We start from the raw sequence: 25,249 nt of genomic DNA, 5'->3' as shown, positions 1-25,249 counted from the left end.
TAAACTCAACAAATTTCACTGTTTGATTAAAAAAATCACAATCAGCTTAATTTAATTTAGTAATTTCCTTCATTTTCATATCAGATCTGAAACATTCCAGAAAACATCAGTTCAGTGAACCTTTTCCCACTCCCAGCACTAAAAGATGCTATACTATTGAAGATATCAAGTGAAGAAGAGTTTCAGGTTTTTTTAATGACCAGTTGTTCCTGCAAACACGTCTTCAGTTGTCCAGGTTTATGACTGTTTCAGTCAGGACTGCAGTCCAGTTCTCCACCCTCTTCCTCAGCCATGCTGCTGTAAAACCATCACCGACCCACTCCTTGTAGTTCCACTCCAGAGCTAACAGGTCAGTAGACAATGCTGTCAACGTGGCTCATTTCATCAACAAAATGCTTTTTGTGCAGCACATGCACGACTATCCGCTGTGTGAAATATAGAACAGGAGTTGATTTTAACTATTACCCTTATGCAGATTAACAGTCAACACCAGCCGAGCTTGTGATTATTGATCATCAGCTTTTCTACGTGTCGACTCTGGATGTTTAAAGTTTCCTCTCTGCCAGATCCGGTTTCAGGTTTTTATACAAAAAAAAAACAAAAAAACAAAAAAAAAAACTGAGCAGAGTTTTGTTTTCGACATCAGGAGACTGGACTGGACTGAAACCTGTTTAAAAGTTTCCAGACACACAGTCAGCAATGGAAGTGGTAGTAATCCACCATTAAGATCCGGGTCACGCCACCAGTCAGTGACCAGTAACCTGCGTCTTGTACATCACATTTAATTCTACTTATTTGTTTACTTTAAATCTATTCAACGATTTATTTGCCTTCTTCCTGACTGATGTTTGCAAAGGACCATTTTCTCTGGACAGACTTCTGACAGGTTGGGTCAGACTTCCAGCATCGGTTGCCATGGCGACGAACCACAGCTTCCATATCCGGCTGTAAGAACCACAAACGTCCAAACACAGAATGAAAACACGGGAGCCTCAGCTTGGTTTCCTTTTGGCCTTTTTTTTTTTTTTATTCATCAAAACAAAATGTTGACTGCGCGGCCGCACACATGCAGAGACACACACACACACACACACACACACCGGGCTCCATCATCACAGTATTTCTATTCAAAGCTGGACCTTCGTGTGGTGTCGGTCAGAAACAGGCCGGGCCGACTGTTAGTTCACACACAGAGGCGACAAAATAAAAAGCAGAGAGTTACAGAGTGGGAAGGTTTCTCCAGTAGAGACCGTGTTCAGGCTACAGTCTGTCAGCGAGGTGGCCGGAGCCGAACCCATCAGAACACAGGGTGGAGAGGAAGAGCGAGGCTCGGCGTGGCTGTCGCTCTGCCCGTCGGAAGACGGCGCGTAGCAGAGAAACAGCCACCATTTTCACCTCTAGGGTCACCTGACACAGGGAGCCAATCACAGGACAGCTTCCCAGCCAATCGCGAGCAGAAGACGGACACAAAGACACGAGACGGACACGGGACAGGAACCAGTTCAGTGTTTACGGCGGCGTCCACTGCACAGCTGTCTTCAGAAACTGTGAGGACACGAGGACAACAGGAAGGACATCGTAGTTTAATCCCGTTTTCATTTTCAGCTTTTTAAAGGAAAAAAAACCCAGAAAGACCCCGACATCTGATGATGATGATAATGGAGGGAAGCTCTGGATTTAAATTAAAGTTCTGATCAGTGGATTTTCTGTAACAGCAACTTCTCACATGAACACGAATCATTTCTCATCTGTCAGATTTACGGTTTGATGAATAAACGAGGAAACCCAGAAGACGACCGGTTTAAACTCAGAGTCGACGTCCTCCTCAAACGTCCCGATTTGTTCAAGAAAAGCGTCAGAAAAATCCAACATGACCGATTCATCATCACATCTTCTCAGAGCTGATGTGTCAGAAATATTTCTGCTTTTATGTCGTTTCACACGGATCGTTGTCCGGTTGGACTTTCCCGATGATGCCGCGTTCGAACGGTCAGAAGATCCACGCAGGGAGTGAAAGAGGCTGGACGGAGCGAAGCAGCTGGAAAACAGCTGTTTCTGAGCCAGATGTTCAGATCATGTGACCAGCAGCAGCAGCAACAGATGACGATGCTTATGGAGCTTCCAGCCACGTCTCGGATCCCCCATGATCCTCAGCAGAGACGCTGAGACCTTTCCACATCTCCATGGAGACCCTGAGATGTGGCTGGAGGATCAAGGACGTTGTGAGGTTTTATTTCACATCTGAAGAATCTGGACGTCGTTTCAGCGCCTGAAACAACCCGAACCATCCGCCGTCGGTCTGCTGAGGACAGGAGGAGCACATCTGCTGCTGCGGACTCCACATCTGGTCTGAGGTTTTTTTCTTTTTAAATGTCTGGGACTGTTCTGACCTCTGAGCGGAGCTAACTGGAGGCTAAACAGGAAAAAAAGACGACACGGAAGAAGAAGTCGGAGTGTTCCCAGTTAATCACTTCTCATGTAGACAGCTAGTGGACTAATTCACCTTCTATCATCTGTTAGTCGTTAGTTGTTTATCAGTACGTTGTTTACGAGCAGCTGGCGTTTAACGGCCGTTTTTCTGCTTTTATTCACCTCGCTGCAGGAGCGCGCTCAGGACAAATCCGACTGCTGATTGGTGGAACCAGCTCTGACGGACAGGAAGCCGCCTCGACGGTGGCGTTTAGGAATGATGCAGGAAGTTTTAGTGAATCTCAGTTAATCTCTTACAAAAACAAAACAAAAAAACTCATCCGTTCAATCTGGAATTATCTTCATCAGGAGGAGGAGGAGTTGGTTTCCATGATTAATTTCCTGTCGGCTTCGCTGCTTCCACTGTTTCTATTCAGGCTTCATCGCCTCAGAGCAGAGGAGAGGAAGAGGAGGAGGAGGAAGGTGGGGTGGGGGGGTTTCAGGTCAGGGCTGTGGATTCAGAGATATCAGTCCCTTCTGACCTTCCTGCTCCTGGGAGATCTCCGCAGAACGTCGTCCTCCTTCTGCAGAGGAAGAGGAGGAGAAAGTTAGATTTTTAACTCATTCTGGTAAAAACTTTCAGTAATTCATGACGGAGAGACCAGTGGACACGCTGGGAGAACTGGAAGTGGAGGCAGCTCTAAAATAAACTCTCACTGATGGTTCGGACCTAAAAAGGTACAAAATCTTTCGTTTCCACCACATTCCAGGACTTTGTGCTGGTTTGTCTGGTCTCATATGAACAAAACACATGTAGATCAGAGGTTCTGTTCAGATCCGGTCGAATCAACCCTTCCTGCAAAAACCACCATGTAAGATGTATCCACACACACAAATCTAGCGACTTTTACTGGAGTTATTAGAGACTTTTCTGGTGTTTTGGCGACTGACTTGAAGGCACATATTGTTCTGCAGTTACTGTAAGGAAGGAGCAGCGGGAGTCTCTCCCGTCCTAAAGCACTCCCAGGCGGCCAGTCTCAGTCGGCTCCGGCTGCAGGTCAATGTAGAATAACTGCAGTAGGTTGTGGAAGTTCACCTAAACATAGTTTATACCATTGTCAGTGACAACTGGCTGCATTATTTTCCTATACGTCGTTCGGTGAGTTAAACACTGTAATATCCCTCTATTACGGGGCGTTACCATAGCAACGCGTTAACCAGCTGGTTCAGATCAGCCGTCTTTTAACAGGTGAATGAGAGAAACGTGCTGCAGCCTGACAGCGGTTGTTTGGCATAAAACATACATCGAGGCCAACGTAAAATAGTTCCTACATAAGCGGTAAAAGCGGATTAAACAACTCGCCGTGCATTAGACGGTTATAATGCACGACACGGAGTCTAGAACACCGCGACGCGCAGCGTTGTTTATAAATACTGGATAATTGTGTTAAATAATCAAGATCTCAATCTCAGTAAAAATAATCGTGATTATAATCGAGCAGCCGTAACACACACCAACAACAAGATGCAGCTCACCTCTTCTGCTGTGGCGTCCTTCTCTTCCTCTTCCTCCTCCTCTGCAGGAGCCTCCTCTTCATCACCCTTCTCCTCGGCAGCTGGTAGAAAAACATTCATCGTTTACAAACTGCAGAAAGAAGCAACACAAACAACAGAATCTGCTCTGATGTCAGACCTGGACTGCTCTTCTCTGCTTCCTCGGCCTTCTCCTCCTCCTCCTCTTCCTCCTCTTCCTCCTCCTTCACATCTGGCTGAGGTTCGTCCGTCTTCTTGTACTCGGCCGGTGACGCCGGGCTCTTCTTCTGCAGAACAAACAGGACCGATCCGTTCAACATCTCCAGACAAGTCTAGTTTTCTGACGAGAAACTTGGAGGATTTTCTTCTTCTGGGTTTTTTTAATCATCATCTTCATCAGAAACCAGATGCTGGAAACTGAACCATCTGTGATGGCGGCAACAGTAAAAGCTGGGAATTTACAGGTGAAGAGCCAGCAGCCACTGGAGGAACCGGAACCAGAACCAGGACATCTGTTCAGTTTGCTGCCTCACCTTGGAGACCGACACGTCACGACGGTGATCGTCATCTTCCACCAGATTAAAGGAGTTTTTCTTTTCTTCTTTGGTTCTTAGTTTTGTTCTGATCTGAATTTGGGGACGTAGTTCGGTGGGGAAGTGTTTGAGGGGGACCCTTTTCACTGCTGCACCACTAAACACGCCGAGTGGCTGCGTTAGCAGCGATGTCGAGCAGAAAGAAAAGATGATGTCAGGATGAAAGCCGTTTGGTTTTTCATCAAACACCTTCAGGTCGACCTGAACAGGCTGGAAGAGGTGGAGAGACCAAACAAAGTCCTGGTTCTGATGAGCTCCGTGGAGTCGGGCTAAAGATCGAGACTCTTCTCTAAACTTCCAGACTGAAGGAAACTTTCTGAAGAGGTCAGAGGTCACTTACTTTAAACCAGCGCGTAGTTTTTCCTTGGACTGGAAACAAAGAACTTGTTTTAAATTTGGATCAGAACTGGAACCAGTCGGGTGGAAAAGTGTGACCTCTGACCACGTACACAAACACTCCACTAAGCACCTGATCCCAGCAGTCAGTAGCCATAAGTACATGCACAGCACTTCCTCAGCCGGGTTACAGTGACGGTCCGAACCGTACGGTGACTCTGATCGCCGTGTGTGTTTACACACATCGCGTGTTTCACCAGAACTCTTCCTGGGTCCGACTCTCTGGAAACGGCTGTGGAAGGAGGAACTGGAACTTCTGATGTAAGGAAAACACCTTTCTGTGGATTTTACACCAGATTACCAGTCAGTTTCTCCCACAACAATCATTTTAAGCTCTTAAAATCTCAAGCAGTCTGCGTGTGTCACATACGGGTCAGCTCTGCTTCGGCTCGGCCCGGTTTCCCGCGAGTAGAGCGAACCGCGCAAATCAAACTGTAAAGTGTGGGATGACACTTCACTGACGGACAGCTGATGTGCAGCTGGTAGGGCTGTGATGATGTACTGTTGTCCAGATTCGAGTGATTTTTTTTAAGTCATTGATTTGATTCTTTGATATTGTTGATTTTTGTAGATGAAAAACTAAAAGAATGTAGAACTTTTTTTGTAAATCATTTTTCTTAATTTCAGTGAGAAAAAAAAAAAACAAAGTAGCCAGACCATCATTCTGCTGCTATAATGCCCAAGAAGACAAGTAAAAAAAAAAAAAAAAAAAAGAATAATAAAAAAAAGACAAATTTATAATTTTTTTTTTTAAAAAAAAAGGAAAAAAAAAAAAAGAAAAGATTTTTTTAACAAAAAAAAAATTTACTTTAAAATGACAGATTTTTTTAATTAGATTTTCGCGCCCCCATCAGTACGGACGACGTCTCATTTAGAATATATGTTTTCATGCTGATCAGAACAACAATGAGCATAAAACACCGTGTTGGAGCGTGATCGTATCAGAATCTAAGCATGTAGACATGGCTAGTGGCACAGAATCAAACAGAAGCACCACAGAGACAGCAGCAGAAACAGAACCACAGTGACGGACGTGGAGCTACTCTAACGAAAGCAGCGTTATTCACCGGGCCGGAGGAGTCGGGGCGGTCCGGACATCCGGCTTCCTCAAACTCTTCCTGCAAGTTGGTGAGACTCAGCTGACCCTGAGCTGATCCTGATGACCTCTGTGGACCACCACAACGTTAACTGGCTGCTACTTTAACAGGACAACAATCCAGGAGGTTCTCCTGGCGGAGGGTCCAGATGCGAGAACTTTATGCGTTACGTCGGTTTAAATGAGCCAATCGCTCACACTGATCGATCGGTAGCAGAAGTCAGAGTATGGGAGGAACATCCAGCTGTAAACAGCTGAGAAATCTGACAAACTTGTTTTAAAAAGGAGAGAGTTGGGTTTAATGGGGAGAAGCAGCGGTGGTGAAACAGCGGCCTGGTGGCTGCGTGTGCACGTTACCTTGCCGGTGCAGCAGAAGACGAAGATGAGGATGAGCGGCAGCGCCACGGTGAGGACGTAGACCACCCAGAGCCACGGACGCTCCTCTGCAGCGTTCAGCATCTGCGCCGCCAGACCCGGCTGCAACAGGAAGACGAGGAAAACTGATAAATATTAGGAAAAAACTATCAATCACTTCCAATTAGAGCCAGGCATGATGGTCAATAACTATAATATATGCTTGTTTTATCACAACTTCCAGATGAAATGTACAGAAACTGGAAAACTTTCACGCTACACTGATGTTATAAATGTAGGACGTTGAAGCAGAATAACGTGGAAGTTTTCAAACATATTGAAACAAAGCGAACAGCGGTGTTTAAACCCCAACATGAAATATCTGCGTCTCGATTCCTTGCCATGCGTTAGGCATGGTGATGATGTTTCACTGTAAACACGATGATGAAGAGCACCGTTTAGACACAAAATGTCTGATCCAGCACCTCCAGCGCCGCTTTCAGAACAGCACCTTCTCTAGTCGGATAAAAAGTCGTACACGCGCATTTAAACGCTGAAAGTCGGTGCGAACTTCGCATCCATCACAGGGACAAACACAGCGGGACAATCAGAATTTCATCACGCCAATTTCTGAGGCGAATCACGTCTGAAAAAGGACGCCGAAAACTTCCGCTTGCATCTCGTAACGTTTGTAGCGTGATGAGCTTCCGTCAGCTGCGAGGGAAGCCATCATTTATGTTTTATTAACTATCAAATAATATTAAAATTTCTATTTGTAAAATGGTCCCATCTGTCCTTTGGCAAACAAAAGAAATTGTCAAAATAAAACATAAAAAGTTCTTTTCCTTGCTTTTTTTTTTTTTTTAAATTTGTATTTTAAAATTTGTATTTTAATTTATTAATTTGGAATTTATCTAAAAAAAAAGGTAAAAACAGATTTAAAAAAGCAATAAAATTACTATTTAATCAAGACTTTTTGTGAGATTTCTTAAATAAAATTAAAATGTATCCAATTACTTCTGATTAAAATACAATTTTAAATTTTAAATTTGTCTTTTTGCAGTAAATTTAATTTTCCTGTAATTCAGTGAAATTCAGCTTTATTTATATAGAACCAACCCTGAATAAAATCCCCTCTACACACTTTACAGACTGTCCGAGTATTTGTTACATAAAGGATCCATGTGGACGGAGGAAACGTTTTAGAAGCACTGCGATGTGAATGATTCAGATTTGATGCACGAATATTAAAAATAAAAAAGACGAAACAAAAAAAACATTAATTCACAATATTGAGGAGTATTAAAGGCTGAATCCAAAACAGCCGGATAATCTGACCCTGCACAAAGCAGACATGGTGGCTGAGCATCTGATGGAACCGTCTACATCAGGGGTGCCCAAGTCCAGAGATCTACCATCCTGCTGTTTTTAGGTGCAACCCTTCTCCAACACACCTGAATCAATTAAGTGGCTCGTTAGCAGGCCTCTGCAGAGCTGAATGACATGCAGAAGAAGAATTCAGCTATTTGACTCAGCTGTTCTGGACAGGGGTTGCATCTAAAGGCTGCAGGGTGGTAGATCTCGAGGACTGGACTTGGGCACCCCTGGTCTAGGGAGGTTTCCATGTGGAGTCGTCTTGTAGTAGCAAGACAAATAGGATGAATAAAGTGTTTCACCGTATCGTCGCCATCTGAGGATTTGTTACAAAAGATAATCAATGACAGTTTAATTTTTTCTAACAACCATCTTTCTTAAAGCGGTTCATAAAATAATAGCACACAACCATCTGGGGCCGGGACGAGATGCTTTTCTCTGCATTTGATTTCTAACCATTTTTTTGGTGCCGATTTGATTTAAATTGTGATTTCTCAGTATTCCCGATTTTTATTTTGCTTTTTAAACAGCAGACGATGTGAAAAAGTTGCATAATGACCAAGTTTACAAACTATATCACGTGCCAAATTTCCCAAATATATTTTAAAAAAAAAAAAAAAAAAAAAAAAAAAAATCAACTATGTGTCAGTTTTACAGATTTATTCAGCAGCAATATATCTGAACCAGCTGTTTGAACTTCTTGTTTCAGAAGCTGGAGCTGCATATAACACTGCTGGTTTGAGTGTCTGTTGTCTACCTGCTGCGCTACGTTTGGCTGTTAGCTCTGCATTTACTACTAGACAGTAGAAGAGAAACATTTCGCCTCCTGCTGGAGAAAAGCTGTAACTTCTTCTCCATCTGGCATCTAAACATAGACACATTTAAAATTGAAAGAAAAATCTATTTTGACCAAACAAAAAATTGAAAAAAAAATCTATTCAAAAATTGTAAAACAAAAAACACGATTTTTATGTGAATTAATTATTTCTCCCACCTCTACAACACCATCAGATCTGCCCTCTGATTAAATATTTCATCCTGAGCTGCACAAGGTCACAGCTGGGAGGAAAACCTCCACCAGAACCAGAACCACAGATGAAAACTGGGTTTTTGTCTGAGTTTACATTTTTCTTATAAAAAAAAACAGAACTTTTACAAAGCTGAACTGCTGTAGTTGTAAATATTCAGCTCTGACTACGCAGAAGAACCGAACTATCGGTGCCGTTTCTGTTTTATATGAAAATATTTTGTTTTCTGTTGGAACTTTCTGTGCTGGAACGGGACAAGAACAACAACAGGAGACCCGCGGACCCCGCAGCCGGTCCCGCGGACTCTTCACCTTCAACCTGAACCCACCTCAGCGGCGCCTTCTGCTGCCTTCTTCAGCCCCCAGCCATCGTTGGCCCAGCGGTCGGCAGTGTTGCGATCGTTGGTGATGAAGAAGTTGTCGAAGAAGATGTCAGAGGTCATGGACCAGAGCTCGAGCCCGACGGCCGCGAACGGTGTCATCCTGAACGGGTGCAGGTCCTCGAAGTAGGCCGGGTTGGGGATCTTCCTCGGCTTCCAGATACCCTGAAACCCCAACGAGTCGGAGATCAGGACCGTCTCCAGGACGCTACCTCGTCCACGTCTCCTCCGGGGACACACTCACCTGGTAGTTGGGGTTGTCGATCATGGGGGGCTTCCATTTGCCCTTGTAGTTGGGGTTGTCGACCATCGGCCGTTTCCAGGCGCCGCAGCCAGGGGCGGTCTCGCAGGTGGGGTTCGGGATCTGAGGTGCCTCCCACTCGCCGTCCATGTCCTCATCCCTGATGGGAGAGAGCGCATCATCACATGAAACGGGCAAGCGGGTGATGAGGTCAACACTCTGCGTTGCCACGGTAACCTACCAGTCTTCAGGCTTCACAGCATCGGGGTCTCCAATGTACTCGGGCTCGTCGTCCAGCCAGCCGTCGGGTTTCACCGCGTCTTCATCTGGAACCTGAGCTGGAGCGTCTTCATCCCTGAAGAACACCACAACGTACCGCGATCAATCACAGGTCGGACTGCACCAATCACACCACTACTGTAGCCATGGTAACCACACATAACACATAAAAGTCGAGTCGAACATGGTTCTTACCAGTCTTCAGGCTTAACGGCATCTGGGTCCTGGATCTTGGGCCTCTCGTCCCAGTCCTCCGGTTTGTGGTCGTCTGGGTCTTCGATCTCAGCGGGGGGGTTCACGGGGGGGGTCATGTCTGTCAGCAAGTTTCCACTGTTGACCACCGTCTGATCCACCAGAACCTCAAAGCTGTTGTCAGGATTCACCACTGAGCAGGAGAAAGTAACAAAATAAAGTTGTTGTGTTTACCGGGAACAAACTGGTCATGTTTTATACCAGGCGGTGAAACCAGGATGGATCCACCAGCGGCAGCTTCACATCAATTCTACTTTATTTATATAGCATCAAATCACGGCAATGCCATCTCAAGACAGGAAAAAGAAAACCAATGAAAGCCAATTCATAATAGTGTGTGTGTTAGACTGAGCATGTGAAAATATAGCAAATTTATTTTAATAATCATTTGATAGTATTCCTGTGTGATTGTTTGGAGTTTGGGTCGTTTTTACACAACCCTAGCGCGTGTGTGTGTGTCTTACCCAGCGTGTACAGGTGGGTCTTCTTGTCCGTGTAGTATGTTCGCAGGTCAGCGTCAGGTTTCTTTGCGTGCTTCTCTTCATACTCGCCAGTTTTGGGGTTTTTGTGTCTGAAGATGAAGTGCAGCTTGTAATCTTCACCACACTTGTCGGGTCCAAACATGATGGTGTACGGAGTTTTATCCACAAACTGGTCCTGTACACACACACACACACACACACACAGCTTTTAATCTGGGGGACTCCTTCACAACAGCTTCAAAGATCCTGAAACTTCTCAGGACTTTGTGCCAAATGCTGCTGAACGCCGTTAGTTTATTCTATGAAGTGGAACAGAGATCAGTTCTACCTGGACCGTCTTTTAATGAATGAGACACGCTTCAAAGCAAAGAAAATAAACATCTAAAAACAGCAGCCAGAAAATAAACATCTAAAAACAGCAGCCAGCTGACTTGCAGTCAAGTTATCTGAATATCTCAAAGAGGTTCCCAAAACCAGTCCTCTGGATCTCCTATCTGCAACTTTTAGATGCAATCTTCCAACGAAAGACTCAAATAAACGACTCGTCACCAGGCCTGACTGACATGGATGAGGAGATTCAGCTATTTAATTCATGTGCGATGGAGAAGGGATGCATCTAAACTCCTCCATCCTACAGGGTGTTAACATGAGAACACACATTTCCATTTCACACTTCCTGGTTTGTACATCCCAACTGGAAACACAAAGTTAGATGCTGTGGAAAACCTAATTGAACACAATTCAATGATTTAGAACACACTACTTCAGCAAAAAAATAAGAAAAATAAAACATTTGTCTTGAGTCCACGTTAGTTTGTTTTTAATATGTGTTGTATTTTATCTCATCATAAGGTGTCCGGTTATTTACAAAAATCTTACATAGCTTATTTTTCTTTTTGCATGCTCTGGTTAATCCTTTTGTAAACCACGGTTTTTTTTTGTTGGTTTTTTTTGTTTTTTTTACACAATTTAAAGGGAAACCTTTTATTGTAAAGAGATTTGTAAACGTCCACACAGATTGATCGGCTTCATTCACATCAGTCTGGTTTTAAAAGTTCATTTCTAGATTCATTGATTGTTTCTTCTGTTATGTATCAGAAGCATGTCGGCTGATTTAAACTAATTTTTTTTTGGCTGCAGATCAGAAATAGTAAAAACAGGCAAATGATCCCTGATGTCATTTATCAACAAGCCACTGTGGACAATATGTTCGGGATCATTTGTAATTATATTTTTGATTAAGGTGGCAGAAGAAGTAGTAAATCTGCTGGGATGTAAAATTAATGGTAAAAGGGAATGTTTCCGGACAGATGTTAGAAGAAGAGGAGATGCTAACGATGCTAAACATCATCCTGGAATGACTTTACAGAGCGGCAGACTCTCAATCAGCTCAAATATTTTCCATAAAACGATAAAAGGTCTCAATTTTAAGATCTGATATGTTGTTTATCTTTTACTGGGAATTAAATGTGTTGTTTTTTTTGTTTTTTTTTTTAGATTGACACATCCCTGCCGTAAACTGATTGATTTATGGAGCTGGGATTAATTATTTCTGTTGGTGTTTCAGGTCTGGATGACTCCGACTAGTTTCTTCTTCTCTGGTTTTAGATGTTTTTGGGTTATTCCAGTGTGTCCCACTGACCAGGTCAAGATCAGGCGTCTGAGTCAGCAGCTTGACGTAGGCACCGCCACAGTCGATACCGGACTGGAAGTTCACCTCGTACCTGAACACAAAGACGCAGACATCAGAACATTCGTGTTTTTTCTTCTTCTACTCTTGTTCAGGCTTGACGTATGAAGATGTGAGGCAAAGTTATGCAAACTGTTCTTACTGGATGATGAGCGGTTGAGTGTCGAAGGTGAAAGGTCGCAGCATTTGGGCAGAGATGGCGTGATGTTTAGCACGAGACTTCAGAACCAGGCCTTTATCACCAGGAAGCTTACTGTCCTTCATCTCCTCTACAGCCCATTTACCTGCACAGACACTCATCATCATCTTCAGTCACCGCTTCATGCAGAAACATCGGCGGAAAGATGAAGCACATCTGTACTCACCGTCGTACTTTGCAATCTCCTCGTCAGCATCATCCTTCTTGGCGCTGGACAGAACCCACCTGGAACCAACACAGACAATGACCTTTAATTCAGGGAACCAGACTAACTTTTGGACTGGTTGCACTGGTGCTGCAAACGTTAGTGTGTGTGTACCAGTAATACACAGACATAGCCAGTCTTCCCAGCTCAGTTTACTACAGGTGGTCCTCAAGTTACGTGCTTCTCGACTTACAGCGTTTTGACTTTACGACAATCATTGAAAAATGTAAATTAAAAAGAAAAAATACAGCAATTTCTTAAGTTGGAAGTTTCCGTATAAGCGCTTACAACGTGCGACGCGGAGGCGGAGACCAAGCCCTTTGTGCATCGATATTTATTTTATTTTAACTGAAATGTCCATTTACAAACCAAACTGTTTTCCCATTAACATGATGTATAATAGTGTATTTAGATATTTATTAAGTGAATAAGGGGGTATTTAAGGGTAAAAATAAAGTATATAAAAAGATGGGCGGAGCCTCCATGATGTCACTCATAGGTTTCTGAAGATCTGAATTGAAGCTCGGTGGGCGGTTCCTACCATCGCCATCTTGGCAGAGGCATGCGTGTCGTCTAACCCAAAAAATACAAATATGCTTAAAGAGGTGGAGCTGAGAGGGGGGCTGTGAGCGTCATGGTGGATGATTGACATCGAGCGAACGCCGAGCTTTCTGTAGCTAAAAGCTAACCGAGCTAACCTGGAGATAACAGGAGCTAACCAGCTAACGGAGGTAAGCGGGCTAAAGCTAAGTCACGCTGTTAACAGGCTAAAAACCGCGGTTGTTCTATGTTCTTCTGACTTGAAGCGGGAGATCGGTACCTGTCAATCAAAAGGACACGCCCCTAAATATGACAAACTTCGAGAATAAATTACTTTTAAACGGGCAAGTTAGAAAAAAATTCACTCCCCCCCACAGTTGCCATGACGGTAAACCTGACCTATTAAACCGAAAATGGATTTTTGTACCAGGCTGCAAACATGTTTATTTCTGCTGTAAACATGTTTATTTCTGCTGTGAAGTTGGTCTTTTTAACATGGGAGTCTATGGGGATTTGCTCTGTTTTGGAGCCCCTAGTGGATGAAGGGGGAACTGCAGTTTTATGCATCTTACTTTTAACCACTGGAAGTTGCTGCTTGGTAATTTTGGGTTACGCCATGGCACAGAAACAGAACTTGTTTGTAAACAGAGGACCGCCTGTACTACGTTTGGCTGTTTAGATTATTGTGATGATTTCTTCTTTTGGTAAAAGGTTTATTCAAAAGAAAAAAAGACAAAAGTTAAATTTTTCCACAGATCTCCTTCAGGAAGGCGTTAGGGTTCCAGCTGCAGTGCGCCTGATGCAGGCCGCTGCAGTCAGCATTTTCTACGGCTGAAGTTTCACCAGAAACAGATGCAGCTTTTATTTTCTCTGGAGCTGAAAAATCTAATCGTGATTTTTTTTTTCCGCCCTGTAGTGCAATTCAACCTTTTTAAATTCCAGCTTCTGTTCAGCGTTCATGCAGAATGTAATTTTTATATGAGATAACTGATTATTACATGACATCAGAATAAAAACGGCTCTGTTGTCCAACAAGGACACAAAGTTGAGACATGAACGGCTTCATTTACAACTGCAGGATGCAACATGTGGACAAAACAGTGAACCCTGAAGGTTACATATCCTCCAGAGCAGGTTTATACTTTGACCTTGTAAAAACTAAACAGTCTGATGTTATTCATCTTATTTACACCACAGCGTGTCATTTCTGTCGTCATGATTTCTGGACTGCAGATACGTGCGTGCACGTGCGCACGCTGCAACCAGCAGAACAAGCTGAATTTGCCGTAAATGTTGTAATTTCTGTGACGTATTACGGCTTAAAAATGATCCAATATTTAGTAACATCAACACGTCATCTGAACTGTGAAAAGTTAGAGCGACTCCGCTCAGTAAAACCATCTTTATTCACTTCATCAGGACATTTCACATGTTTTGTGTTGTGTTTTATGTCTCAGTGTTTCAGTCATTCATGGAAAAACAGTCCGTGAGCCGACTGTAGCAGTCATGTGATGCTTAATTTAAACACGTTGCTACGTCGTCTTCTTATGCTGAACCAATGGTGGGACAGTTACAGCCAGTTACGCTGTCCTCTTGCTGCTGTCTGCCTCTTGCCTGCTTTCTATCAGCGTAAGAGGGAATCTGATGTAAAACGTATCTGAAGAGCTACTTTTGAGTGGATTTGTAGAACCGTAGACGCTGCAGGACCCGGTGCCGTGTAAGCTTCTAAATTAGTCCCAACATTTCAAACGTGATTTTAATTTAAAAACAATTAATTGTTCCGTCATAGATCAGAGCTAATCGGAGATAAAGAGCCATCACTTCTCTGCCTTTAACAGACTTTTCATTACGGTGTGTTTCTTCCCGAGCCCTCCTGAGGAGGGAGCAGGACTCAACACACAGACAAACATTTTACACCTACAGCTCAGAAACAATCGATGCATCTGATAAATATGCCTCATCCTCAGTAGTGTGACGCGTCACTGCTGTAACTGAAACCGGTGATTTTTGTTCAGATTTAACCCTGTTTAACCAAATCCAACCGAGTTCAGGACTAAAGAGCTGGACTGGAACAAAAGAACCAGATGGAAACAGTCTGTTGAGACCATGGCTACGGTTACATGATGTTTTTTAATTCAGAATTAATAATTTGTAATTAAATAATAAGGAATTAATGTATTCTCTTACGAGGTGACATGAGGATAATAATTCCGAATGAAGGTTTATATGAAACACGTCCTTAATTCCTCTTCAGAGCGGCGGGTTGGGAAGGGTTCTGATTGGACAGAGGGTGCACGTGACGTATGACGTATACCAGAAATAAACAAAGTTGGCTCCCTGCTTCTCGTCCTTTCAGTCATAACTTGTAAAAACTACACAATAAGTTCCAGTTTCGCCGCTATTTTTATTATAAATGTGAAGTAGCAGCTCAACACCAGCATACTACTTCACTTTCTGCAGCAACTGAGAAGGAGAAGAAAGATAGACCACCAAACACGGGAGGCAAAACAAGGCGCGTCATCGGGACAGGACGAGGTAACGAGCATGCTCAGAACGACCGGAGTTAACTTAAAGCGGAATGAAAGTTTACATGACAGAGGAATTAAATAGTTCAGAATTAAAATGCGAATAAACCAGCCACTTACATCAGAATTCAATTTAATTTGCATTAGGAATGAAGTGTTTACATGGTCGTTTTTCCATCAGTTTAAAGCAGATTTAACTTTTATTTGGAATTAAACAGGAATTAAAACTCCCATGTAAACGCACAGAATGTGAATGAACTTACAATGCTTTGCATTTTTATTTGTAGTAATTAAATAATGTATATTTTTATTATAATACCAAAGTTTTCATTTTCCTGTTGTTGCTGTTATTAAACTTCACTGTTAAAATAGTTTATTTGTTGTGATGCAGGAAACCCAGATAGTTCCCATAAAACTGTTTTTTTTCCCTTCTTATTGAGAATCAATAACCAGTTATAGAACCATCAGAACCATCAGGATGATGTTTGGGTTCTACAATCATCTCCACACATCAGGATGGTCCAGCAGAACAAATCTAACCAAAGAGCATGAAGCTGATTTAACTTCCAGTTCTGGTGAATTTGTGGTTTCTTTATCCAGTCTGAGGCACGTTAAAGCTCAGTTTTTACATCAGAGTAAGACGGGACGATTCTGATCATTGGGTTCTGGTTTCTTCAAAGACTACAGACTAAAGAGGAGAACATTTATCTCTGTTAGAACCACACTGACGTTAGAACGTCTGATTAGAGCGGGTGGGTCGGCATGGTGCTCGTAATCCGTTTAAAACCAGAAATGCATCTCTGGTATGCGCTCACTCACCCGTCCAGTGTCCCTCGGTCAAAAGACTCTGCAAAGAAGTGTTCCCCCATCGGTTCTGGAGCTTTGTAGGTCACCTGGAAACAAGCATACATGTCCGTTACCATAGAAACAACAAGTTTGTTCCTCCTTCTGCTCTGACAGACTGAACCTGGAGCTGGGTTCGAGACCGTCACAGTGAATCACATCAAACTGTTTTTAGAGAAGTTTGAAGCTCAGAGAGACTGAGGCTGTTGGAGCCCCTAGTGGATGAGGGGGGAACTGCAGTTTTTGCATAGGGTTTGCTTTTAACCGCCAGAGGTTGCTGCTTGGTTTTAGTTAATTGTTGGCATTAATGTCAGCAACTAACTAGCCGGTTTGCTTAGAGAGACATCTGTGCCCGTTTGTCAGAAACAATCAGCCATTTCGTGCTTTTAAAGAGGATCGTGCATCACCGTTGTGCTGCCATGCATGGCAGGTTACACATTAGCATTGCACTCTCTTGATTTTTATAAAATGCTTCCAAACTCTCGAGTGCGGCGCTGCCAGCTCGCCATCATACTGCCGTTTAGGCTTAAATTTTCCAGTGACGTCGCATTTAACCCCAATTACCACGACTGAGCGTGTGCATCAAGGACAGGAAGCCAGGCGAGCCAGCCAGAGCTGGAGTACAGAAAGAAAAATAAAACTAAAACAAAATAAAAACAAGAAGTGATGAGATCAATCATTATATTAGTTGGCAGCTTTATTAGTCGATGTTATCGTGACTAAACGACTCATCTTGGCAGCCCTAATTCTGATGTGAATGCAGGTCAGTAGATCAGACACACTGCTTTTATCAGCCTGGCTTCCTGATTCGACCGGTTAATGGGTTACAGACGCTTCATGGGAAAAGCATTTCAACGCTTCACATGACAGCAAACAGGAAGAAATGGGAGCATTTCTTAACTTTTCTTATCCACAACCTGAAAGTTTCCCCTTCCTCGTTTACAGGAACTGGCTCTGGCTAACCTTTGGTGTTGGAGGTGTTTTAGGAGCAAGAGGAGCTTCATCCTGAAATTCTCCTTCCAGCTCCTCTTCATCTTCACCTCCAGCCAAACCCAGATCCAGCTCGTCCTCCACGTCCACGTCGTCACCCAGATCGTCCTCAACCAGGTCCTCGGCCTGACAGACGGGAGCCAAACTGAAGCAGAGGAGGCCGACCCCCAGAAGAACGAACACCACCCTCTGATGCATTGTCTGCAAAGAAGAGATTCACTTATCCAATCAATACATAATGCAAATGTTAATCGAAAATAAATATTTTAATTAAATGCATTATTATATTACCGTATTATTCACAGTATTCTGATTAGATTATACAGCTTATCAAATTATATACTTACTAGGGGTGGGAAAATTGGATGTCTGGATTTTTTGCATCACAATTTTAAAATCAATTTTGTTAAAAAAAATCTTTTTTAAATCATAAAACTAATCCATTATAAAATTTGTCACTTATTGTTTTTATTTATCTTTTACTCATCTTCTTGGACATTATAGCAGCAGAATGATTGAAATCAAGAAAAATGACAAGAAAAAAAGTTTAACATTTTTTTTGTTTTTAGTCTACAAAAATCAGCAATATCGTAAAATTGTGAGAATCGCAATTTAAAATGAAATCGGCACAAAAATAAATAAATAAAAGTAATTGAATCGGGACAAAAGCATGTCGTCACAGCCCGAATATTTACATACATTTAAAAACAGTCACTAATAAAAACGCATATATTCTAATATAAATATCTACTCATACTATTATAAAATAATTTCACTCAATTTTACAGATAAACTGATAAAAATCTGGATCTGAAGAACAAATTAAACCGTATTAAATCCACCAGAGATGCATCACAAGGTGTGTTAATGAACCGCACTCAGACGCTTCATCTTTTCATACAGCAACGTTAAACCCATCCGCTCGTCACCATGGTAACCAACCAGCACCCACAGGACAGGCCGCCTCAACTCCTCTAACCTTAATGAGATTACGCCACATGGGATTATTGCAGGCAGCGCCCCACAGATCATTTGTTTCACATAAACACAGAAGTTAACCATTACCCCAAGACACACATTTACAGAGTAGCAGGGCTGCAACACACACACACACACACACGCACCTGCCTGTCCAGTAATTTACTCTCCACTATGCTAAAAATACACACTGTTTTTGCATGGAGCTGCACACACGGATAAAACAAACAAACATCTGAGCTGGAGGTGTTTAACAGCCCAACCTGTAGGGATTAGGGATGCGACTTAAACGTGTTAAACTGATCATCTGCAGAAAGAAAGATCAATTTTTAATTACTCAATATTTTTGTAAGAATTGAGTATTTCTACACAAGTATAAATGTATAAAAACAACGTGTATTGCAAGATGAACAACTTATGGACGTTAAATGGGATCCGTTCAATGGACACACTGGAAATGATGCGCTCACACAACTTCAGCATCTTTCTAAATATGCGTTAGTTTGATTGATTAAAAAACTTAATATCATTGATTAAATTCTTAACGGTCGATTAACCGTGCCCACCACTAGTAGGAGTGTAAGAATAAACTGATGCACTGAAATAAGACATTATGCGCAGCGATATTTTCATATTAAAAAAGCTGCGTCGATATTTTGTAAACAATTTACTGTGTATGTAAACAGTAAGTGGTGGTTTGTTTATGTTGCACTTTTACTTTAAGATTTCCAAGAACTTAAATTTCTTCTTTATAATGACCTAAGTGTTTAAAAAAAATTAAATTTTGCAAAAAAAATTTCTCTTAATACTTTTTTTTTAATTTTTATTAAAAAGCCATTTCAGATCTTTACTGACTTGACCTCCATGTAGGACGACTGAGGTGCTTCAAAAAGGTCAGATATGCACCTGATTTGGTGGCACATATGAAAGCGGCCTGCATAAGATTTGTGCAGATCAGACTGAAATAAAAGAAAAAAGAAAAGAAAAAAAACATCACACAGGGGCAAAAAAAGTCGGGTTTGTTGCGCCACTTTTGTGTAAAACGTAAAAGGTTCGTGAATCTGGAATGAACTTTGGGTCAGTGTCTTTAAAGACTACAAGCCTTCCCAACAAGCTGAATGAATAATATCCAAGTTACTCTCACACACAGATGTCAAACTCCAGTCCTCGAGGGCCGGTATCCTGCAGGGTTTTGTTATTTCCATGCTCCAACTCACCTGATCAAAATCCTAAATAGGTTGACAAGAAGCTGCTGGATCCATTTGATTGTAATCAGCTGTGTTGGTGGAGAGAAACAACAAAAACATGCCGGATGCCGGACCTCCAGGACTGGAGTTTGACACCCCTGCATAGTATGACCAAAACAATGACTAGTTTACAGTTTTAACTAGTTCTGGACTATTTATCCTGATAAAATGTACATTTTAAACTAGGGGTGGGGGGAAAAAAAACAAAACTGATTCATACATAAATCAGAATTTTTTGTTTTACAATTTTTAAATTGCTTTTTTTTGGTCAAAAATCTACTTTTTTTTATTTTAAATATTTCTATGTTTAGATGCCAGATGGAGAAGAATTTACAGCTTTTCTCCAGCAGGGGGCAAAATGTTTCTCTTGACTGACAGTAACGCAACGTTATATCCAGAAAACACGTAAACAGAAGACGGAGACTGACAACAACCTGCAGAAATGCAGAGATAAATCCTCCATCACATTTTAAGTCTAAAGTTTGGACACATTTCGGATTGTTTGTTTTGAAGCGAAAAGCAGAGCTGGACATGTGGAAAGCTGTTTGTAAACTCTGTAATCCACGTGTCGTACTGCCCACCTAGCGAGACGCCATCCTGAGGTAAATGCAGAGCTAACAGCCAAATGTAGCGCAGCAGCAACACACTCAAACTAGCACTTTTATATGCAGCTCAAGCTTCTGAAACAAGATGTTCAAACAGCTGGTTCAGATATATTGCTGCTGAATAAATCTGCAAAACTGACACACAGCTGATTTTTTGTCTTTTGGGAAATTTGGCTTGTGATACAGTCTGTAAACTTGGTCATTATGCAACTTTTTCATATAGTTTGGTGTTTAAAAGCAAACTAATAATCAGTATTACTGAGAAATCGCAGTTTAAATCAAATCGACTCCTAAGATATCATTAAAAATCTAATTGAGAGAAAAGCATCTCGTCCCGGCTCTATTTGAAACAATGACAGGTTATCTGTTGCACAACGCGGACACACATCATTAGCTTTGGTTTAAAGCATGAGCTTCCCTGCTGGATAAAATATCAAGTTGATTCATCCTGCAAGCTTCACTGTCTTCTTGTTAATCAGCTCTCAGCATTTCTAGCACTGCACACATTCAGGCTAAGCAGATTAACCTGCTGCAAGATTAGCATGCTCGGCTAACAGCAGCGATGAGTTAGGCCATCAGAGCTAGCTGTTAGCTTAGCTTGAGTCCACGTGGTTGATGTAGGAATTTGGTGCAGCAGAAACTTTCAGTAGGTTCAGAAAGATAAAGATCCTTAAGAGATTCAGCTTGACTTGTTCAGATCATGTTACCGTCATTCTCTATCCGCACCTACAGGGTTTACAGCTGCAGACAGGTCTCAGGTCCCTTTGTGCATCATTAAGCATTAAAAGAAAAGCAGCGAGGATGGAGGATAAGCACCGACAGACCGTGCTCAGTGGATAAAAGGCTGGAAGGTCAGGAGTTTCAGCCTCAGGTACTGAATCATCCACCGCCTCCCATGTTTTTCATCATGTAACCAGTTTATTTTTCCTGACTGCACCATCAAAACCTGTAAAACTGAGACTGAACTGCTGGTTATGTTACAGAGGAAACTCCTGTCTTGTCTCTACATGTTTTTTAGCTTCCGAGTCTCAATGGCGGTTGCAATGGGCAGTAAACAAGTGTTGCAAGTGGAAATGTGTGTGTGGTATCAGGTCTCTGTGATGGCTGATTGTACAAAGTAAAAACCTGAAACTGCTGGAGATCCTGGACATGGATTAAAAACTTTAACACTGCACGCAAAAGGACAGATGTTGGAGGGTTTTAAACCAGTGTAATCAGGATTTAGATGTAGAAAATGTTTTAATTTGTCAAACGTGAACGACACTGAAGCGTGCGTTTTAAAACGAAGTGTCACATCGGTCAGCCTGCAGCGGTAATAAGCTTTCAGGCAGCCTCTGATTGGCTGATAAAACAGTTTAATCTTAATCAGTTCAGTGACACCGGCTGAAGTTGCTTTTCTCCACCCAGACTGATGGCTCCACGAGGCCTGGAGTTACTGTTAATCTGATATTAGAGCAAGTTCAGCCTGCAGGACATCTGCTGCTCCTCAGATCTCCGTCTAACTGCTTTCTAACAGAGTTCAGGAGGAAATACTGAGCTTTCTGACAGCTAAAAGTCTGCAGCATAAAACTACACCGCATTAGAAAGCTAAAGCCGACACGACAGGTTGTCTTCTTAACCATCTGAATATTATCACATTTATCAATAACTATTAGAAATAAAGACACTAATCTAGCAGAAGAACAGAGATGCTGAAAAAATGCAAAATGGTCAACATAACTTACATAGTAAAGCATGATAGTTGAAGCCCAAATATTTCCATTATTTTAAAAAAAAAAAAAAAAAAAGGGTCTAATTGTTGCCAATAAATGATCTAGCTGTTAGAGTATAAATTAGATCTTTAGCACATAATCCAGCTTGAGTTTCTTTCTGTAAAGTGTCCTGAGTGCTGCTGCAGGTCTGAAGCATCGTCAGCCGGTTAACTCATCACCAAACAGGCCAGACAGGTTACCATTTAACAGAAATAAAACATCTCTGCTACAAAGTGGAATCCACAGCCGCTCCATTTACTGTTCATTGCAAACTTCTACATTAAATTATCGCTACAAATCTGCAGCAAACTGATTCTTTTAGTTTATCATATTTAATTTGTTCTGTAGAGAAAATCTGACCCACATTGGTCACAGATTCTTCAGTAAACGCTAATTTTTACCACAAATTGACTGGTCCTCTTAAATTGTCCATCTCCTCTCCATCACTTTTACAGTCAGCAAATGTTCCCCTGATAAAAAGAAGCTCAAAAACATACAAGAATCCCACTTTATAATCTCTAAACTTTCTGCAGGACCAGGGAGGTCGACCCAGGAGGAAACCCAACTCCTTTCAGCAGCAGGTTTCTGGAAGGTGTCCAGTCCTGCAGGGAGAGGACCGGACCTCAGTTCTCTGGAGAAGGTCTGGTGTTGTTTGCTTCATTGGCTTAATATAAACTAGATTAGAGGCAGAATCAACCAAGATGAGAGTCTTCCCCTCCAAATACGAGGCTGCATGGGCCGGTACAGGCTTGGGATGGTTAAGTATCTCTAAGACTCTTGTGGAGGAACAGATGGTCTGTCATGACGAAAGGTGAAGCTGCTCATTTTCTGGGTAGTCTGTGTTCCAAACATGTGAATGATCAAAACAACCAGAACAGAGATAAGAGCCTGAAATTAATTGTGTCAGGACAAAAAAACTCTGCAGATTTATCATTAACAGGAGAACATTTTTCTGGATTCAGCTTTAAACTTTAAGGATGCTCTTCGGCACATCATCCCGCCTGGAAGCAGATAAACGTGGTGATAAGCCAGGTTCAGGCAAGGCCTGGCAGAAAGCGTTTGGCATTTAGTTCTCTCATACTTTAATTCATTTGATCTGCATTCATCCATAACAAATAGAGCATGATTTTCCAGATTCCTGAGTATCTACAGGATGGGAACCACATGCCTCATATCCAAAGGCCTTCAGAGCATGTGGTGACCCAACTTCTGCGGGTTTTCTTTAGAAACTATGGTCCCAGCATGAAAAAATATCTAACAAAAACCCAAGTTGATTCACAAGTTAAACCCTTTTTTAATGATTTAAAAAACTAAATGAATGAAAGATGAAATAAATACTTTCATTGAAATATTATTTAAATATAATCTGAATCCAACACCTCCCATTAAAGCAAACTAAAAGATTTTTTAACCTCGTGCAACCTCATGCTACCAATTTCTAACTTTTTAACCTCGTTCAACCTCATGCGAATGATTTCTAACTTTTTTACCTCATCCAACCGCATGTTACCGGTTTCTAACCTCGTCCAACCTCATGCTACCAGTTTCTAACTTTTTTACCTCATCCAACCGCATGTTACCGGTTTCTAACCTCGTCCAACCTCATGCTACCAGTTTCTAACTTTTTAACCTCGTCCAACCTCATGCTACCAATTTCTAACTTTTTAACCTCGTTCAACCTCATGCGAATGGTTTCTAACTTTTTAACCTCATCCAACCTCATGCTACTGATTTCTAACTATTTAACCTCGTCCAACCTCATGCTACCGGTTTCTGACTTTTTAACCTCATCCAACCTCATGCTACTGATTTCTAACTATTTAACCTTGTTCAACCTCATGCTACTGATTTCTAACTTTTTAACCTCGTCCAACCTTCATGGGACTGGTTTCTAACTTTTTAACCCCGTCCAACCTCATGCTACCGGTTTCTAACTTTTTAACCTCGTCCAACCTCATGGGACTGGTTTCTAACTTTTTAACATTGTCCAACTGCTTGCTACTGGTTTCTAAATTTTTTACCTCGTCCAACCTCATGCGAATGGTTTCTAACATTTTACCCTCGTCGAACCTCATGGGACTGGTTTCTAAATTTTTAACATTGTCCAACCTCATGCTACCAGTTTCTAACTTTTTAACCTCGTCCAACCTCATGCTACCGGTTTCTAACTTTTTACCCTCATCGAACCTCATGCTACCGGTTTCTAACTTTTTAACCTTCTCCAACCTCATGCTACTGGTTTCTACAAATGGAGGCTGTGGTCTTCAGAACTGCTGCAGCTGTCTGATGTCGTGAATATTGTTTTCCTGCTTGCCAAATATCACATACACTTCTGTAAATGGAGAAACTCTGCTTTGATGACTTTCTAAATGAGTTCAGACTTTATTATTCCTGACCAAGGCTGCTTAAATCTAAGTGTGCTCCAAGCACAGCTTCAACTTCATATCCAATTTCCTTACGTTTTAACTATCTGCTCCATTTTTTATTTTTGCCTTACACTGCTGGGTTGTTTTTGTTTGGGTTTTTTTGTTTGTTTGTTTTTGGTTTTTTTTTGGCTTGTTTGTATTTATTTAGCCACATGTACATAATGTTACTTTTCTTATTATTACTTAAGTTCATACTACATTGTACCTCTACAAAGCTTTATACTCAATTTGTTCAATTAAAAACAGAGAAATGCTGCATCTAGCATGCTCACCGACCCCGACAACCTCAATCACTGGATTTTAAACACCTGCTTTCGCATTTTAATCACATCTTGTGATTCTCATCAGCTTAAACTCCTCTAAGAGTCCAGCCTGAACTGGAAACCAGTCCAGCTACATGCTGGTGTCTGTTAGCTCAGCGGCTAGCGGAGCAGCTCCTCCAGTCCCGTTGCTGCAACCCAAGATTAACTGTGATTCAGTAAAAGCTTTTCAGTGACTCAAAATGAATAAAGACAGCTTAAATAAGTTATTAGTTTACCGTGTAGGATAATAATGATGATTTTTAAAAAAAGGCCATCGCTGAAAGCTAGCAGGCTAGCTGGCTTCACCTGTGGTTAATTAGCCTCAGTTAGCCGCTGAGTCCAGTTCTGACAGCATGCTCACACACCTCACTTTTAATCACTAAAACCCCACCTCTAGTATTTCATTATATTATAAGAAGCATAAATTAGTCGTTTTTTCTCTAGAACTTCTTAAACCCCACAATAGTGTCGCGTAAAATAGTAATTTATCTCTCTTTCTTAACTCACCTCCGGCTCTTCGATGTGACCGCCT

General features: G+C 41.9%; 1 protein-coding gene across 1 annotated transcript; it reads right to left on the bottom strand.

Moving 5' to 3' along the window:
- Nucleotides 1–1,059: 1,059 nt before the first annotated feature.
- canx (calnexin) lies at nucleotides 1,060–25,249 on the bottom strand. The gene is made up of 15 exons (XM_079250289.1): nucleotides 25,225–25,249; nucleotides 17,382–17,609; nucleotides 16,395–16,468; nucleotides 12,472–12,530; nucleotides 12,249–12,390; nucleotides 12,059–12,140; nucleotides 10,399–10,591; nucleotides 9,878–10,067; nucleotides 9,645–9,758; nucleotides 9,407–9,563; nucleotides 9,112–9,327; nucleotides 6,385–6,504; nucleotides 4,103–4,229; nucleotides 3,946–4,025; nucleotides 1,060–2,993 (listed from the first exon to the last, which is right to left on the bottom strand). Exons 2-15 carry the CDS (start codon nucleotides 17,604–17,606, stop codon nucleotides 2,937–2,939), a joined length of 1,836 nt encoding a protein of 611 aa, XP_079106415.1. The 5' UTR covers nucleotides 17,607–17,609; nucleotides 25,225–25,249; the 3' UTR covers nucleotides 1,060–2,936.

Source organism: Telmatherina bonti (assembly GCF_933228915.1).
Source record: "Telmatherina bonti genome assembly, chromosome: 12".
Taxonomy (NCBI): Eukaryota; Metazoa; Chordata; class Actinopteri; order Atheriniformes; family Telmatherinidae; genus Telmatherina; species Telmatherina bonti.
The sequence above is the reverse complement of the archived record's forward strand: the minus strand, read 5'-3'. Positions and strand labels throughout refer to the sequence as shown.